General features: G+C 38.7%; 2 protein-coding genes across 2 annotated transcripts in view; one reads left to right on the top strand and one right to left on the bottom strand.

The window, feature by feature from the left end:
* Positions 1-1182: 1182 nt before the first annotated feature.
* On the top strand, positions 1183-10349 carry nup50 (nucleoporin 50). Its single transcript, XM_066666782.1, has 8 exons — positions 1183-1316; positions 3501-3576; positions 4042-4125; positions 4529-4727; positions 5952-6656; positions 7394-7481; positions 7604-7722; positions 8999-10349. Exons 2-8 carry the CDS (start codon positions 3508-3510, stop codon positions 9196-9198), a joined length of 1464 nt encoding a protein of 487 aa, XP_066522879.1. The 5' UTR covers positions 1183-1316; positions 3501-3507; the 3' UTR covers positions 9199-10349.
* A 3188-nt stretch (positions 10350-13537) lies between these two features.
* kiaa0930 overlaps positions 13538-17012 on the bottom strand; it is a 34703-nt gene continuing 31228 nt past the window's right edge. Inside the window, exons 9-10 of the mRNA XM_066668169.1 lie at positions 16774-16929; positions 13538-16080 (exon numbers count right to left, since the gene is read on the bottom strand). Of these exons, the coding sequence (XP_066524266.1) occupies positions 16040-16080; positions 16774-16929 (197 nt within the window). The 3' untranslated portion in view covers positions 13538-16039. The remainder of the gene's footprint in view (positions 16081-16773; positions 16930-17012) is intronic.

Here is a 17012-nt window from a genome sequence, read left to right as displayed (position 1 = left end):
GGCAGATTATTTTCTCCCTGTTGCCTGTAGCACGAAGAATTACACTCAAAAATCTATTTTCTTTCATTAACATCTGAAATGTATTTCTCTATAAAAATGAAATATTCCAGCCAACTTTAAAATAGGAGCACATGTTTTTTCAGAATGTGCAACATAACATTTTTATTGTGGTTTGTTCTGCATCTGCCCTTGGTTCTTGAACATAAGCTGAACTCCACACACCCGTTTAAGATGAGCCAGTTTTCAATGTCCCAGTCAACTCAGGCATTCCATGTCCAACTCAACGTACCAGTTAAACTGACTTTCCACATGTAACATCATGAAATGTGCCAAACCTAGCACAGAATGTAGGCATACATAGCAAATCTTGTGGTTTTTAAATCAGATTTGCCCAGTACTTGTACTTTACAAATGTAACCTAGTAACAACACAAATGACTCTTTTAATTCACAAATCTTAAATTCCTCTGTTGCCTGTACTGTGTGCATTGATGTGATGGCTGAGATCTCTAGGTCTCTAGGGAGATGCTAAGACTCAAAGAGCTGAACCTCTTTGGATTGCCAACTCGTTCGATTCAGTTTAACCTAATCACTAAGATAAACCAGTTCAATGAGCCGATTTATTTCCACATTTGATTGGAAAATAGTCAAAATTTCAACAGAGCCAATCCCATGAAGCATTGCAAACATTTTTTTGCGTGGCAAGCTGAACCAGAAAATTATAATACATTATACACATTCTATTATTATAAGATAATTATTAACATAGAAAAGGCCTAAATATTCCAGAAAGTTATTCTAAACTTTTTGTTTAAACAACAAATATAGAATGTTGTGATATAGCAGTTTGAAGCCTAAAAAAGGACAATTTGGTTCTCATTTGTTTAATTAAGGGCAGCATGGTGGCGCAGCAGGTAGTGTCGCAGTCACACAGCTCCAGGGACCTGAAGTCCCGCTCCGGGTGACTGTGATGAGTTTGGTGTGTTCTCACTGTGTCTGCGTGGGTTTCCTCCGGGTGCTCCGGTTTCCTCCCACAGTCCAAAAAGACACGTTGGTAGGTGGATTGGACAGCAATGGTTTCGCCCATGCCTACATTCCAGAAAATGTATTCCTGGAACAGTGGTCGAAAACTACATTTCCCAGACATAATCGGGCTCTGTTCACTGCACATGCGCAGTGCTGCCGCTCGACGCGCGAATATCCCGTTTTCTAAAATGGTGGCGTGGTGAGTGTGGAGGAACTGCCGGTGTTGTTTTATTTGAAATCGTGATATTTCGCGAGTGACTGTTTGAGGCTGTTTTTGAGCTCGTCAGAAAGGTGCGTATACTTCTCTTGGTTTCATATTCACCTCGAGTCGTCAGCACCGCTTTAACGGCTAACGGCTAATTAATTCTCCAGCTTCTTGTTCGAATGTTCCGTTCCACCTTAAATGGCACAGCGGTTAACATTCACTGCTGCCCCATCTAATGTGAAGCCGAGTTTTCAAGAAAAATGTAATAAAACGCAAAAGTTAGTTTCATTGCCGCCGATAAGGGAGAGTTTTTAAAGGTTAAGGATGAGCTGAAGCCTTACAAGTGCTTGTCGTTGTCGTTAAGTGACTTTTACTTTCGACATGCTTGGAGAGTTACCGGCAGAACTAAATTCTGAAGAGTCATAAACAAATAAGTGGGTTATTTCCTCGAAGACCTGTCGATGTCAAAACATTTTGGGCAGTAATTCCTGAGAATTATTTTACCTAGTCATCCAGCTGCTTTTGATATCAAATGTACATTGTATGAAAACGTTAGCTACCAGTCCTGTTTTTATTGCTACAGTGATGGTGATGGTGATGGGAATAAGGAGTCGCAGTATCTGCAGCAAAAATATATTTTTTAATTTACTCTCACATATGACCAATGGCTTGTGTTCTGAGGTTTTATATAAAATTTTCATAACGTAAATAATAATAAAATGTGGCAAATAATACAAATATTCTTTGCACTTGTTTTGAAGTCCCCATCTTCTCAATTGAATAAACATATAAAACCCTCATCTCTGTTCTTTAGCATTACATATTTAAATGCTAGTCCCAAGAAAGACATCCCCTTATGCATTAAAACTGGCTTAGGTGTAACTCTACCCCTTTGCCTTCATTCAGTGTGCACAGATCTATGAATATCCTATCATACCTTTCCTTTCCACATTCCGCTCCGCCAGTGTCCTGCAGCTTGAAAGCCTTGCCCAGCATGTCGACGGGATTGGTTCCTTAGGTTTATGATGTAAGAAACCTGTAAGAAATGATGTAAGTTTCAAAGTGGAAATGCTCCGCCATGGCATTGACCACTTTCTGTGTGCATAATATGTCATCTTGCATATAAAAACATAACACCAAAAACGTTAACAAAGTTTAAAATTAGATCTTCTTTTTAAGGAGCTCTTTTAAGGTTTACGATTTAAATTTAAATTTAATAAAGCAACGTCTTGGCCATGAAGCAGCCTATTTAAAACAATATTACATAAGACAATCTCTGAAGTGGCATTATTATACCCTTTAGATGTCTGGTTCCTATCACCACCACTGTGAACCATCATGACCCTACGTTTCTTTGCTGCTAACAATCAAACCATTAAAATTTTCATTGGACCATTTTGAATGACTGTGTTTACGTCTTAATGCCTTAATCATTCATTTTTTTGTATTTATTTTGAAAAAAAAAAGCATACATTCCCTTTAACAAACCCACAGAGATCACAGTTGCACACTTTTGGAAATTATAGTCTTTATATTATAGTGTTTATAGTCTTTCTAGACAAGGTGAGCTAGAAATCTCAGTAAGTTAAAGCCCAGAACGGGAACATATGTAATATTTTCTGTCTGAGAAATCATTACACTACAGGAAAATCAGACAAGTAAGGACATGATGTGTAGTAAAAGACAATTTTTTTTGTTTGCACTCAGTGTTTTTACATGACTGGTGGAATTTCCCTTTAAAACATTGAAAATGGCATTTCAGCAAAATGGTACATTTATATTTAACTGTGCAATGTGATGTAAGTAATTCTTTGATGAAGAAATTACTGAATTTTGGCATAAGATAACAAAAGTAATATAAGCTGTTTTTTTATCTTTTTTTTTTTGTCTGTTGAATCTGAGTGCTCAGTGAAAACAGTTTCTTGTTAAATGGCTTATAGCTGGAGGTTGATTATTTTATGATGTGGACTGTTATACGTTACTAAAATGACTTTCTCACTTATCAACTGAAACTTTGGTCTGTAGTGTTTATGACTGTGTAGTTTACCCCAGTGGTGCACTCTCCTGGATTAAATGAAAATTACAGAATTTACTCAACATCAGAACAGTACTTTGAGTTTTTCTGTGTTTGTGCATGTCAGTGCTGATTCACATATCAGATTCCATATGTGTACAAAACAAATGACTGTTAATTATATCAGTTGGGTTCAGTCTTATTTGCACTTTTCTTCGCTGGCTAAGTTTTTCATGCTTGTTTTAAATGTGAACAGATTTGTGATGGCAAAGAGGATTGCAGAGAAGGAGTTGACAGATAGGAACTGGGATCAGGAAGATGAAGGAGAAGAGGTAAGAATTACATTACTGCAACTTATGAAACACAACTGGTAATGCCCATATTTAGGATATATCCCTTCAAACAGGTTTTTGATGCTATGACCTAATGATGCAAACGATGAACACTTATATCATTATATCTACCTGAAATAAGAGCTGTAAAGACTACAAAAACAGTTTAGTATTAAAAAAATAACCATAAGATGTTTCACAACTTTTGACTTCTAGTAAGAAGTACGTATACAGCTGTAACTTTCAGTGAAATGTCTTTTGTTTAAAAAACTTTGTGTAAGAATTGTTTAATGATAATTCCCAATTTGTGAATATCTGAATAATAGTAATAGCATAAAAAATGGAACTGTGAAATAGAATACTTGAAAAGGAAATTGCCTTCTGGACAGTGCTTGAGGAAAATATGTGAATTATGATGATCTGCTTTGTCCACTTGTGACACTTGGCATTCTTCTTTCTCCACAGGCAGGGACATTTTCAGTTGCTAGTGAAGATGTGATGAAAAATCGTGCCATAAAGAAAGCCAAGCGTCGAAATCTTGGCGCAGAGGTAACTGAGATGCAAGAGACATCGTCTCTTCCCGTTCACATTAGGCATGTGGCAGAATATCACTGTATCATACCTGGAGTCACAATGTCAAATGTCCTGTGAAAATGGATGTGTCTCAAGTTTCGCATAATGAGATCGCCACAAATCAAATTAGATCTCTCAGAACTAAACTGATCTGTTCATACTATAGTTCTATTATGTGTATATATTTCCTGGTTTATTATTTAAACAAGTGATAAAGTTAGCAATATCAAGTTTCAGGACTGAGGGCTGATGCCAAGCATTAAGGGCATACAAGCTACCACTCCTCTTTTTATATATAAATAACATATAAACATACTATAACATGCAATGCAGTGGGTTGGGATGTGAATGATAAATGAGTTTCCTACTTTTGCTACAGGCAGAGAGTGGAGGAGCTTTTAAAGGATTCAAGGGTTTCTCTCTGACTTCGTCAGCTCAAGCAGCTGGGGGAACCTTTTCAGGCTTTGGAAATGGGGCAGGCTTCAAACCTCTCACTAGTCTGACCAATGGCAGTACGTCATCTGTTACCCCAACATTTGGAGGCTTCAACTCTCCTGCCACTTCAAAGGCCAACACCGGTAAACCTCTAATACTATAGTACTTATAGTAACAATGACAGAATCAGTCATTCATGTTTTGCTTAAACTATTACATTATTAGTGCAGAATAATATTGAATGAAATAATGTAACTCACTTTTTCTCAACTTAACGCAGATGTGTTTGATCACTCAAGATAGGGTTGTTGTTATATTTGCTCTGCTAACAAGCTTAAATTACAACAGAAACAGCACAAGTCAATATAAGTATTAGAGGGCAATTGGTACCATTTATTTATTTTATTATTATTTTTTTTTGTGTGTGTGTAAATAATTCACCGAAGTATCCCAAACAAATTAAACCACACCCAGATCTTCATTAAGGTTTCACAAACTTGTTTATATGGTTTAGAGAGTTATGACTAACTCAATCTTGTTTTTTTTTTAAGTACCATTTGGTCAGGAATTATCTATTTCAAATAATAGTTAAACACCTGATGTTTTTACATTTTTAAAAACAAATGTTTCCTAATACAGATTAGGTTCTGATATTGTTTTACATCTCATATTCGTGACAAGGATTGGTGTGAATGATTTCTTTCAGTGTTGTAATCCATATAATACCTGTAGCTCCTGGTTTATGTCAAAAGAAACAAAAGGTCTTACACGCAGAACATGTTTTTTCTTATTGGTAAGATTCTTCCCTAAAACATTGCTTTATTTATATCCAGTTGAGTTAAGGATAATGTAAGGATAAGAACAAAAAGAAAGGAGTAGGATTTAAATAGTTCAAATTTAATAGCATTGTTATTTGTGTGTATTAATTTATCATTTGGATTCTGTGAAAGCTTAATTTTATGATATATTTTTTTACATTTCCAATACCATATCTAATTCTATAGAAATGAGCAAGTCCGATCATCCTGAAATGGACTTGAAAAAAATCTCCTTTGTTAAGAAAAGAGCTGTGGCATTTGAGGTTAATGGAGCTGAATCAGCGGTTAGATTTTGTGTGTGTGCCAGACTGCTGTGGAGCTCAGCTGAGTGGGGCACAGTGGCCTGAATAAAAGAGAAAAAAGTGCTGCAGTGCCTTTCTGTCGACACACCCACCAGAGAGTGGGGAGAGGGAGGGGCGAGGAGGGGGTTTAAGCAGTGGACACTGTTACTAAATCTGCACCCCCTCTTCATTCTCCTGCTATGGTTTAAGATCATTTGCTGTTCAGTGCAGTCAAAATTCTCTCCCTCCTCCTCCCTCCTACCCTTAGGCTCCTTGTCATTCAACGGCCCCGCCTCCTCCAAGCCTGCAGAAACCTGTGACATCACATCCAATGGCTCCACCCCCAGCTTGGCCGTGAGCTCTGGCGGCAGCGGCAGTGGCAGTAACAACAGCAGCAGCAAGGAATACAACCGGCAGCTCACAGCTCTCAACTGTTCTGTGCGTGACTGGATCACTAAGCATGTCAACGACAACCCCCTGTGCGACCTCAACCCCATCTTCCGCGATTATGAACGCCACCTGGCCAGCATTGAGAAGAAATATGGCAGCGTTACAGTGGACAGTGGGGCCAAGCAGGAGGAAGCAGTGGAGACACAGACCCTGTCCTTGTCTAGCAGCAGCAGTGTGACGGCACCTGCCACCACTGTCAGCACAGCTTCTGTTTTGTTCTCTTTCACCAAGGATAAGGACAGCACCACCCTGGAGAAAAGCTCTAAACCTGCCTCTGCTCCAGCTTCTGCTCCAGCTCCAACGGGGGTTACCTTTAATTTTGGCCAGAAGGTGGACAGCTCTGTGCTGGGCGCTCTCGCTTCCAGAGGTTCTTCATCCAGCTTCTCCTTTTCCTCTTCATCCTCTTCTTCCTCATCATCTTCCACATCCCTGTTCGGAGCTGCCGCTAGCACTGGTGCTCCTACAGCCAGCTTCTCCTTCACTGCTGCCAAGACGGAGGTAGCTAGCAACAGCCAGACTGCAGGTACACGCTCCCTCTTTCAAACATGCTTGTACAGGTACATGGAAATTATTGTAGCTTGGTTTTTTTAAATGGTCTAATATTAAATATTCTGCACTTTACAGAGTAAATGTCAAAGCCAGGGCAAAGAAAACGCTTGATTATGTTTACAGATCCAGCTCAGAAAGGAATCTATAAATTTAAGGCTCCTTTCTTTAGCAGAAACTAATGTTTTGCTGTTTTTGTCCAAAGAGTTTCAAGCTTATTTCAATATTTCTTTATTCATCACCAGTATATATTTTTTTCATATTATCATGTGATTGCAGGTTAACCATTAAAACACTTAAACACATACATTTAAGCACACATTGTTTTTTGGATATAGAATAATGTATAGCACATAGTGTGTACAATAGGAAGTGAAGAAAGACCTTTATAAAATATAGGATTTGTGTTATTTCTATTTGAGTTATTCCTTTAATTGTACAGAATCAGGGACTTGCAGGAAGAATCCTGTTGTTACAGGCTGTTAAATGAGGTTTTATCATTCCCGATCAGCAGAGCTGGTAGTATAACCAAATGTACAAGTGGTAGTTTTGGTCTAAGGCAGCATTTGTTTTGAAGTTTTATTTTTACAAATGTACTATGAGTTTGTGTATTTTATATTGTGCATGCCTGTAAAACAAATGTTGTGGACAAACCCATTCCAGTCTTCATGTCCCTTTTGTGTAGAGCATATATATTATTCTCTTCCCCTACAGATGAGAATGGAGCAGACGAAGAATCGGATGAGCCTCCTGTACCTGTGGTTAAAGAGATCAAGGAGAAAGATGCCTTCTACTCTAAAAAGTAGCACATCCTTCACTTTTCCCCCCACTCTATTATTTATTGGATCCTTTTGGGTGAATGGTTTATTTAATTTTACACATTGCATGTGAGTATTTACTGTTAGTGTACTGTGCACATTACAGGTGCAAATTATTCTACAAAAAGGATAACGAGTTCAAGGAGAAAGGCGTTGGTACACTTCATTTGAAAATGGTTTCAGAGGGCAAGCTGCAGCTTCTGGTCCGGGCAGACACCAACCTGGGTAAGCTGTTTTATGTGTTAAATTCATGAGACTAGACCAATGTGATTGACCACAGTGGAGTATGCACCCGTGTCATCTTTAAAATGACTTTATTTTTTAAATCATTTGACCCTGTGTTATATATGAGCTTCCTGTCATCAACGGCAGTAATAGTGTTATAGCTGTATGATATTTGAAGATTAGTAATCAGTGTTGGTGGAGGTTTGTGCTCTGGATGTGTCTGAAGGGAACCTGCAAAACTCCCTAGCCATGCCGTTTTTCTGAAGTAGGTCAGAGTGCCAGTCTGGATGAGAGTCACAAAGCTAGTGATGTGAGGTGTGAACTCAACCATAAAAACAAAGGATGACTCATTAGGAAACAAAAGATGACAGACATTAAAGTTCATTAAAAACTTACTCAGTGAGCAAGGTTGCTATTTTTTGGGTGGTGGGGGTCAATAGCATATCTGCATCGTCTTGATATTATTTATTTATTTTTATTATTATTGTTTTTTAAACTTTTACTAGTGTAATATTAGATTTTACATCATTGGTATTCATGCGTACAAAAGTGCAGAAATCAAGGGAAAAATGACGTACGTTAAAGACATTCTGGGCACATTTATATTCATACTGCAGAGTGCTGTTTAAATGTTTCAGGAATGGCATTCTCCCCCTGGTGGACATTAGAAATAATGCTGACGTTTTTATGTCTTTTCCTCCATTTTCTCTTCACACAGGTCACAGTAACCTCACGTATTGATTACATATGAGCCACTGTTTCTTAGCGTTACTTAAACCAACACCTAAAATATCAAAGTGTGTGTGTATGTCTTTATGTATATATACATACACAAACACATTGTTTGGGAGTTGGATCATTCTCAGTGCTGCAGTGACACTGACATGGTGGTGATGTATTACTGTTGTGTGGATGAGATACAGTCCTCACTGTCACAGCTGGACTCAGAGGAGTCCATTAGTCAAAAACATACCACATATATTTCAGTGAATGTGTCTCAAGTGGTTATAGTATCAGTAGACTAACAACAACTGTGTCTGGAAAGTGCAGGCACTAGTTGCACTATGAAGACAACAGAAAAGTCGAAACAGAAAAGTTAATGATCGGGAGTTGCCGAGTCAAGAGCCAGTGTCCCGATGTGCATGCCTGATTGAGACCTATCCATACAGACTCTGTGTGGTGACTAGCTGTTTAATAAAAAAAAAAAACCTTGTCCTTTTATTTTTCTTTAAATTATTGAAGAAACCTAGTTTTATTTCTGTTTTTTTTTTTATAGGTAACATTTTGCTGAACATTATGGTTCCTTCGTCCATGCCCTGCACACGAACAGGGAAAAACAACGTAATGGTGGTGTGTGTGCCAAATCCTGCTGTGGATGACAAGAATCCCACCATCCCTGTTCCAATGCTCATCCGTGTCAAAACAGCAGAAGACGCTGATGAACTGCACAAAATTCTTCAGGAGAAAAAAGCGTGAGCCGTCACCCTCCCCCACCACCCTCATACAGACTTGTTCCAGTGCAGATTTTAAGACACCTACCCCCTTTCACTAATGTCATGTATTGCCTGAATGTGGTTTGCACGGCTGTATGTGACTACACCCTGGTTGCGTCATTAAACATACACTGGACTCTTGCTTATCGTAGTCCATTTGAACTAGAACAGTTTTTACATGCATGCCAACGCACATCTTTCATGAGCAGTGGCAACAAATTGGTTCATATACTGTGAAATCCCAGCTGCAGTCCTACATTCAGGCTTCTACAAGTTATCAGTCGTGTAAATGCTGGTTTAACTATTTCAGAATAAAAAAGGATTACAGCAACACACTTAACAGTGAAGATAAAGGCTGTAAACAGGCCTTGGTTCTTGAACATTCCGTCGAGTTTTGATTTTTGCTGCTATTTAACAGTTAAGTAAAGGGTGAAGCAGAGCATATTTTTTTTAACGTAAAATTGGAGAGCTGTTTTTATTTAGCTATGAATGCGTGCGAGTTAAATAAATTGGTTTGAGTTGAATCAATGTTTGACTGCTTTGTACCTGCGCCTTTCTCTAAAAAGGGGAAGTTAAATTTGGAGGCAGTTCAGACGTCTTCAGATTGGAAAAGCATTTCGAATTGTGTAACACCCTCTGAGGGAGGATGAATGTGCATTAGGAAAATGTGGATAAAGTACACAGAAACTGTTGATTTGAAGTTTTGTTTCACCTGGTATTTGATTGGAGGAACTGAAGACGATTAGATCGTGATCAATGACCTTTGAGACATAACACAGTATTTTTATTGTATGTGTTCTGTGTTGCTCCTGGCATTCGCTGTAATTGATATTTATTCAGGAAGAGTCCTTGAGTGCTTTGTGTAAATGAACCCTGTAAATTTCTTACAGTGAAACATGTCATTTTACATCATTACTGAGATTGCAAGTGAATTACCCTGCACCCCAAACTTCTGGCTGTGTGGCAATCTGTCTTAAAGTGGATCTTGGTGAAAGTTTTATTTTTTTGTTTTATTTTTTTTCAAGTGACCTTTGTAATGCCTTAGAAAATGAGGCATCAGTTTAACAGCACCAGATATCTTTTGTAGATTGGTAAATTGGCAAATAAATCGATCAGAAGTAGTACTTGTGTGTTTCATTATTGCACTTCTCTGTTATGATTGTGTCTCACTTAGAAATGGGGTATACAAAGTAAATGCATCTTGTAGAAACTGAAAGTGGAGATGAGAAGAACCTGTGAATACTTGCTGAGATGGCAATAATGTCTTGATACAGTCTTGGAGCATCCAATATGTGGATGACAGAAACACAACACTGTTGACAGAAATTGTATCAATAGAGTAGAAAATATAGATTCCACTACTTTAGGGCTCTAAAGTTTATCTGTAGTTACTGATTCACATCTTAATATGCCTCATCATTTTATGTAGAAATTTGGAAAAACATTAAGAATACCCCCTTGAATTTTTAAACCAAACCTGTGTTTGCTGCATCTGTTTAGAGTTCATAGAAATTAGCTGACTTTAGTATTCCTTTAATGAAATATGAAATATATATTAGAAAGTAAAAGCAAAAGGTTTTTTTTATGTTTTGCAATAGATACTGCAGTGAGTTTACCTGTGGAGGTCAACAAGAATATCACTGAATCTCTTGAAATAAATATCTCTATGAAAGCATCTTTCATGGTACAATATGGAAACTATGGAAATTGACAAGTTATTCAAGTTTTTCATTGAGTGGAAAAGTAGCAAAACCTATTTAAGCACTTCTGGAAACAATCTACAGACCATACCTTTATTATTATTATTATTTCCTGTAAATATATAAATTGCTAAATATATTTATTTAAGTGAACGTATATTTAATGGTGTGACCAGACGTCCTCTTTTACCCGGACATGTCCTCTTTTTTTAGACTTAAAAAAATGTCCGGCCGGAATTTCACAAACGTCCGGGATTTTGTTTTTCTAGAGCTTACATAGAACTTCGAGAAATTTCGTTCACAAACTAGTCCCGCCCTCCCCTACTCCGATTGGTTCGCTTGAGTGAGAAGGGGGCGTGGTGAAGTAGCCTAAAATCTTCTGATTGGACGTCTGACTGTAGAGCTACCGTTATTGGTCGATAACCTCTATAAACATTTAATTGGTCAGTCTGCACGGCAGCAGTCCTTGTTTACGCCAGGCACAGCTCATGTATCTACCCTCATCTGGAGCATTCATCAATACATTTACAATCGTAAATGTAAGTTCTCGGATGAATTAAAGAAATTTCCATGTTTTCCCATGTGTAGCAAATAAAGGTGTAAAGCTCATCCAAGCCCCCTCATGTGGTCAACGCATTATTCTGAGAACAATATAAGCTTTTTATAGTGAAAGCGTGGACAAAAACCCCGAGAATTACTTATATCTTTAGCAGAGTTTGATTGTGTACTTTTTCACAGACAAAACTAGTTTATTCTCTCTACGGTTCATTCTCTTCATTAATCACGGTTTGTTTTTCATTTATTTCTCTAAAATGTTCTTCCTGATGCACTTGGATGCTTAAATACAAATAAAAACAATTCATGAATAATAAACAACCTAATATACTTAATGATTTTAAAAAGATCTTGAGAGAGGTAGATAGAGCTGACTAACCCCGTGCTGCGGTCAAAGCTCCAGTAACGCGGCGATAGTGTTAAAAATAAATGCGTAGATATGATCGTCAGTCAGTGCCAGCGATGTTATTTCTGTGGCCTTTAAGGTTCCGTCTCTGGCCTTGTGTAACACTTAAAATGCTCTGAATGTGAAAGCTGGACACGGTCTGATGTTTTTTCTCTTACTGTTTCTCAGAAAGGGATATGAAATGTGCCTCCTCCGCTCGGATTTATGATGTTGAGAATTGTACATTAAATCCGCACAAGAAGAGATCCATTTGAATTCATGAACGCTGCTGTGGTGGTTCAACAAGGTACAGCAGGAGCATGAACAAATCACTCCCTCTTGTGGTGTGTTTATGTAATGTTTTTTTTTTCAAGATGATCCCGCACTGAATTAAATCAGAATATCAGCTGCAGTTTAAACCTTGCACTAAATTATCCAGAACTGTGTCTACATTGTCGAGCTGCTAACTCTGTAAATGACAGTCACAACTAAACGAGTCTTTCAGTCTGTATTCTGCGTTCAAAACTGTGTTTTTGTTTGAGCTCATTACCTCACTAGTAGAGCTACAGCTGAGGAAATGAACGATACATTTATGAAGATTTGTGAAAGCGACATGACAACAAGAAGCGACCTTTATACCAACTTGTGTTTTTCTAAATAGTGTTTTCAGGAAATTGATGTTGACACATGTATGAGTACAGATGAGTAAACTGTGGCCAAATGTGAAATAAGGTGAACTCCCCTCACAGAAAATGATACAGAAGCCTCCATTAGTAAATCAGCTAGTTGTTTACCTTTCAGTGGAGCTAATAGTCTGTGGTGGCTACAAGCTAACAATGTACCAATCAGCATTTTACAAACTGTTTAAGTGTATGTATATATATATATATTAAAACATATATAATTACATCAAACAGACTTCAAGACGTGATTTAATTCCTGGTTCCTATAAAAAAGGACAAGAACTTGATACACAGGCTTTGTCATTGAACAATGTACAACGAAACACACATGCTGCATAGGGCCGGGCACCTCAGCCATGGATGTTGAGGGAGGAGACATCACTGTTTTTTAAAGTTCTTTCAAGGGGTAGAATATTACCCTTTAAGCCGGATCTTCAGTTGATTTATTTCCCCCCAGGAGAATCTGTTTAGTTAATGTTCAATGGAATCTGAAAGCTGTATTTTAGTATCTTTATCAGTAATCAACGTTAACATCTACCATTCAGCAGCACTCCATCAGAAACGGGTGGAGACAAGCTGATGTTAGAAAACCCAGTGTTCTCATCTGTTTAACTACAGCCAGACACCGGTGCCCCCAGAGCTGACATTCTTTATGTTAATGAATAGCAATCCACGCAAACAGAACCCAGAGTCCAGCACCGCTGACTGACATGACGCCTTGGCAGCTGCTATAAAATAAAGGTCCATCAGTCAGACCCTGAATCATCAGCTGTCAATCACCCTGACATTGCGGGCTAAGTCTGAAATAGACCTTCGTTCTGGCCCGTGCTTTCATTTCTTAAAGACAGTTATTTGTCATTGGTAATATATAATACGTTTACTGAGCTTTCTGAACTTTTTATTCATTCAGAACATCTGTGACTACATGCCCATCACAGTCCAAGTGGAAGATTATTTTATTTGTTTATTTTTAAATGATTTCTTTCAAAAAATGAGGGACATCATCCTTATTTTAGAAAGTGCTCTAAAAATAATGGTCATTAGGAATGTGCTGTATATCCAGGAACTGGATTGATGAACTGAATGATACAGGACACGTGTTAAACACTCATATGTACATTTACAACATTTGTCAGACACTCTTATCCAGAGTGATTTACAATTCTAATCACGTTACAGAGGGAAGCAGTGATAGTTTAGTGAGTAGTGCAGTGTGGTGTGCTTACCCTGGTGGGTATCTGAACCCTGATCTGCTGTAATAGAGTCCGCGGTGTAACCCACAACACCACACCAAACACTCCAACACCACTCCTACTCTGTCAAAAGAGAATTCCCCTGATACAGCTGTGTATTGCCTGACAATTACTGTGCAGTTCAGACCTTTCTAAGAATTCAGAGTCACGTGTGCAGACTTCTATCATGAGAACAAATCACCTTCAATCTCCTCTGACGTCTTCAATTCAACTGCAGCGGTCCTATCAGCTTAAAAAACAGGTCCAAACACACACACACACACACACACACACACACACACGTCTGATGCTCTGCATACTTTGCTAGCCCATTTCACTCTGTTTTCCACTGTTCTGGGCCCCATCACGACCACCACAGAGCATTCAGACCATTCACACAGCGCTGCTGTAGGTTTTTTTTAAAACACCAAGGGGATCTAATTTCAAAAACACCACAGAGACTCAGAAATAAAACATTAGACAGCAATGAAGGCTAATGTGGAAATGGCTGAATATCAGACGCAGTGTGACATTTCCAAACACATGTACTGCTTGTAAATGACAAGGCATTTTTGACCATTTAAAATTTGTATTTTCATAAAGAGGTACAGAAAATGTACATTTATTTAGTGCGTAACATAAATATTGGTTGAACATGCACATTTACATTTTTGGAACTGAATACAAAAGCGCAGTTAAAGCATTGTAAAGAAGTGTATGTAACCACGAGACCTCCTTCTGACTGGCTCTGAAGTGGGCTTCTACAGCCAACAGGAGAGAAAAAGAAATGAGTACAAATAAATCAACTTTCAAAGTAGTTTTTAAAAAACTCTGCTGACAAATCCAGGTCGCCTTTTATTCAAATATCAAATGGATACTGAAGCAATCGTAGCTAATTTTTTTTTTTACACTAGGAATACATTCAGCTCACAAATTCCAACATAATACTGACGTCATTTGGGTCGGCTGTTCACACGCGTTCACGTCCTAGTGCTAGTGATTTCAAAGCCAATGGAATAAAACCGAAAGAGGGTTGAAAGACGACAGCCACCAGACCCTCACTCAAACACGTCACGAGAAAAGACACAAAGCTGAGAGACCTAATGGCTCCAGGTTCAGTTCTGAGGTTTGGCTTGTGATTAATCCCTAAAGCTTGAGTATTATGGGTGAAAAACAAAATAGGGACACGACTGACCCTGCAATTGTCCATCACTGAACAGTAAGTACGGTGCAGTGTTGTATTTGTGCACATTTAGCTGTACAGCTGTGTAACAGTAATAGTGTAGGATGCCAAGCACTGTGCTGTGGTCATAAATACACAAAGTGGTCTTCTAGGAAAGGAACAATGTAAAAAAATAAACAAAAAAACACATGCTTTCCAAGGCCTTATGGCGAATTCTCTGTTGTTCTTTCACTCATCGTTCTACCAGCACTCGGTTATAAAGATCACAAATGTTACAAATATCTCCAAACGTACGAATGAACAAAGATGTCCTTATGTCTTATTTTCTTTAGCAAAAGAAGAGCTTGTGCAGCTTGGGTTTGGAACTCCAACTCAAAAGACACATCCAGCATTTCCAAATACAGACTTTTGTGAGCAGTCTAGTGACAATAAATAGGCCATCGAAGGGAGTCAATGTGTGTCATATCAGCTGGTTAAGGAGGTGTTAAGGCCTAGGGATGGGCGGAGGTTGCCTTTGTAAAAAAATGCACTATGCACAAAGAAAACGACACCGAAAGACCCGCGAGAGCCTTTTTTTCTTCACCTTTTTCTTTTTCACACAAGGCTTTGGAGAGGGTCGTGGTTGGTATATTCACTGAGTATCTAAGCAGCAGTGTATTTACAAGGAACAGAGACATTCTTTTGCGTATTTCTTTTTTTCGTTCTCGTTTAACCATTTCCCTTTTGCTCACAGGCAGGGGACAGCAGCCGGTCACTGCTCCCGTCCCAAACCTGAGCCAATCCGCTGGACGTCGAGTCTCGGACAGTGTTCTGCTGTCCAGTCTCTTTCGCCCTGGTGTCCACATACAGACAGTGACTGTGGCAGAGCACACAGAAGAACAGGTGGAAGAGGCACTTCTTGATTGGCTGGTTTTTTTTTGTTGTTTTTGTTTTTTTAACATAAAAGTTCATTAGGTCTGGCCTGTAGTTCTCTCCTCTTTCCACAGGGTGTTTTTGGTTCTCTGTCTGGACGCTAGGTGGCGCTGTCGTCTCGGGCCTGATGTGGAGAGGCACTTAAGTCTTGTGGTGGAGGGAAGTCAGGAACTGCTATGTCATCAGAATGGGCTTTTGTCTCACCTCCAGAATATCTGTGGGAACAATCCGATAATTACTTCTCTGGCAGAAAACACCAGCCAGCTCCAATCCTTTAACACATTTGCTTTGTTCCAAGAAAAAAAGAGGGTGGATGCAGCAGCCAGCAACAACAACAACAACAACAACAACAACAACTTGAGCTGTGTAACCAGCACTGTTTCTGGTCTAAAGTTTGATTGTTTATATAATGGAGGCACTTTTTATATCCAGTAAATTGTTAAGTGCTCTCAAATAAGGCCTAAACAGTGAAATGTAAGCTTCTATTTAGGTGCAGTAGCCTCTCACACATATTTGTATATAAATATATATTACAAACATAACATTGCATTGTGAGCTTTCACGTCTCTGAATTTATTGTAATTGGAAACTGCGAATTTGACGTTGCTCCAAACGTCCTTTAGGAGGCGCTGTAAGCAAGTGCTGCAGTCCTTGCTCACTTTTGTGACGTTGTATACATGACTGAGGAGCAGTAGTCAGATTCTCTTCAATAAATAAAGACTGAAATTGTTAAAGACATATAGACATACCCTGTATGGTCATTTATGCAAAGACATATTTAACAAGAATGACTTCAGCAGTTTCATTTCTCAGTGGACTTTTGATTATATAAAATATGCAGATGTGCTTTTGAAGCAGAGTAAATAGGTTGAGGTAATTGTATGTGTTGGTTGTTGTGTGTGTGTTACCTGTGGTTATACGGTGCAAGGGAAGTGTGACATAGGTGAGGTGGGAGTACAGCAGGAAGTAATCCTCCGTCCTGTTCAGCTTGAGCCAGGAGCCCACCAGTGAGCGTCCAGTGCCCGAGAGAGAGCGGGAGCGCAGGTTTGTGGTGTTGCACAGGTCTGTGAATGGACATTAGTGAATGAACACACTTTGGGTTGCCAAATAACATGACTATCAAAGGCATCTTCTCTAAACTGGACTG

The sequence above is a fragment of the Hoplias malabaricus genome, chromosome 4 (assembly GCF_029633855.1).
Source record: "Hoplias malabaricus isolate fHopMal1 chromosome 4, fHopMal1.hap1, whole genome shotgun sequence".
NCBI classification, from domain to species: Eukaryota; Metazoa; Chordata; class Actinopteri; order Characiformes; family Erythrinidae; genus Hoplias; species Hoplias malabaricus.
This window is presented reverse-complemented; position numbering and strand designations above follow the sequence as displayed.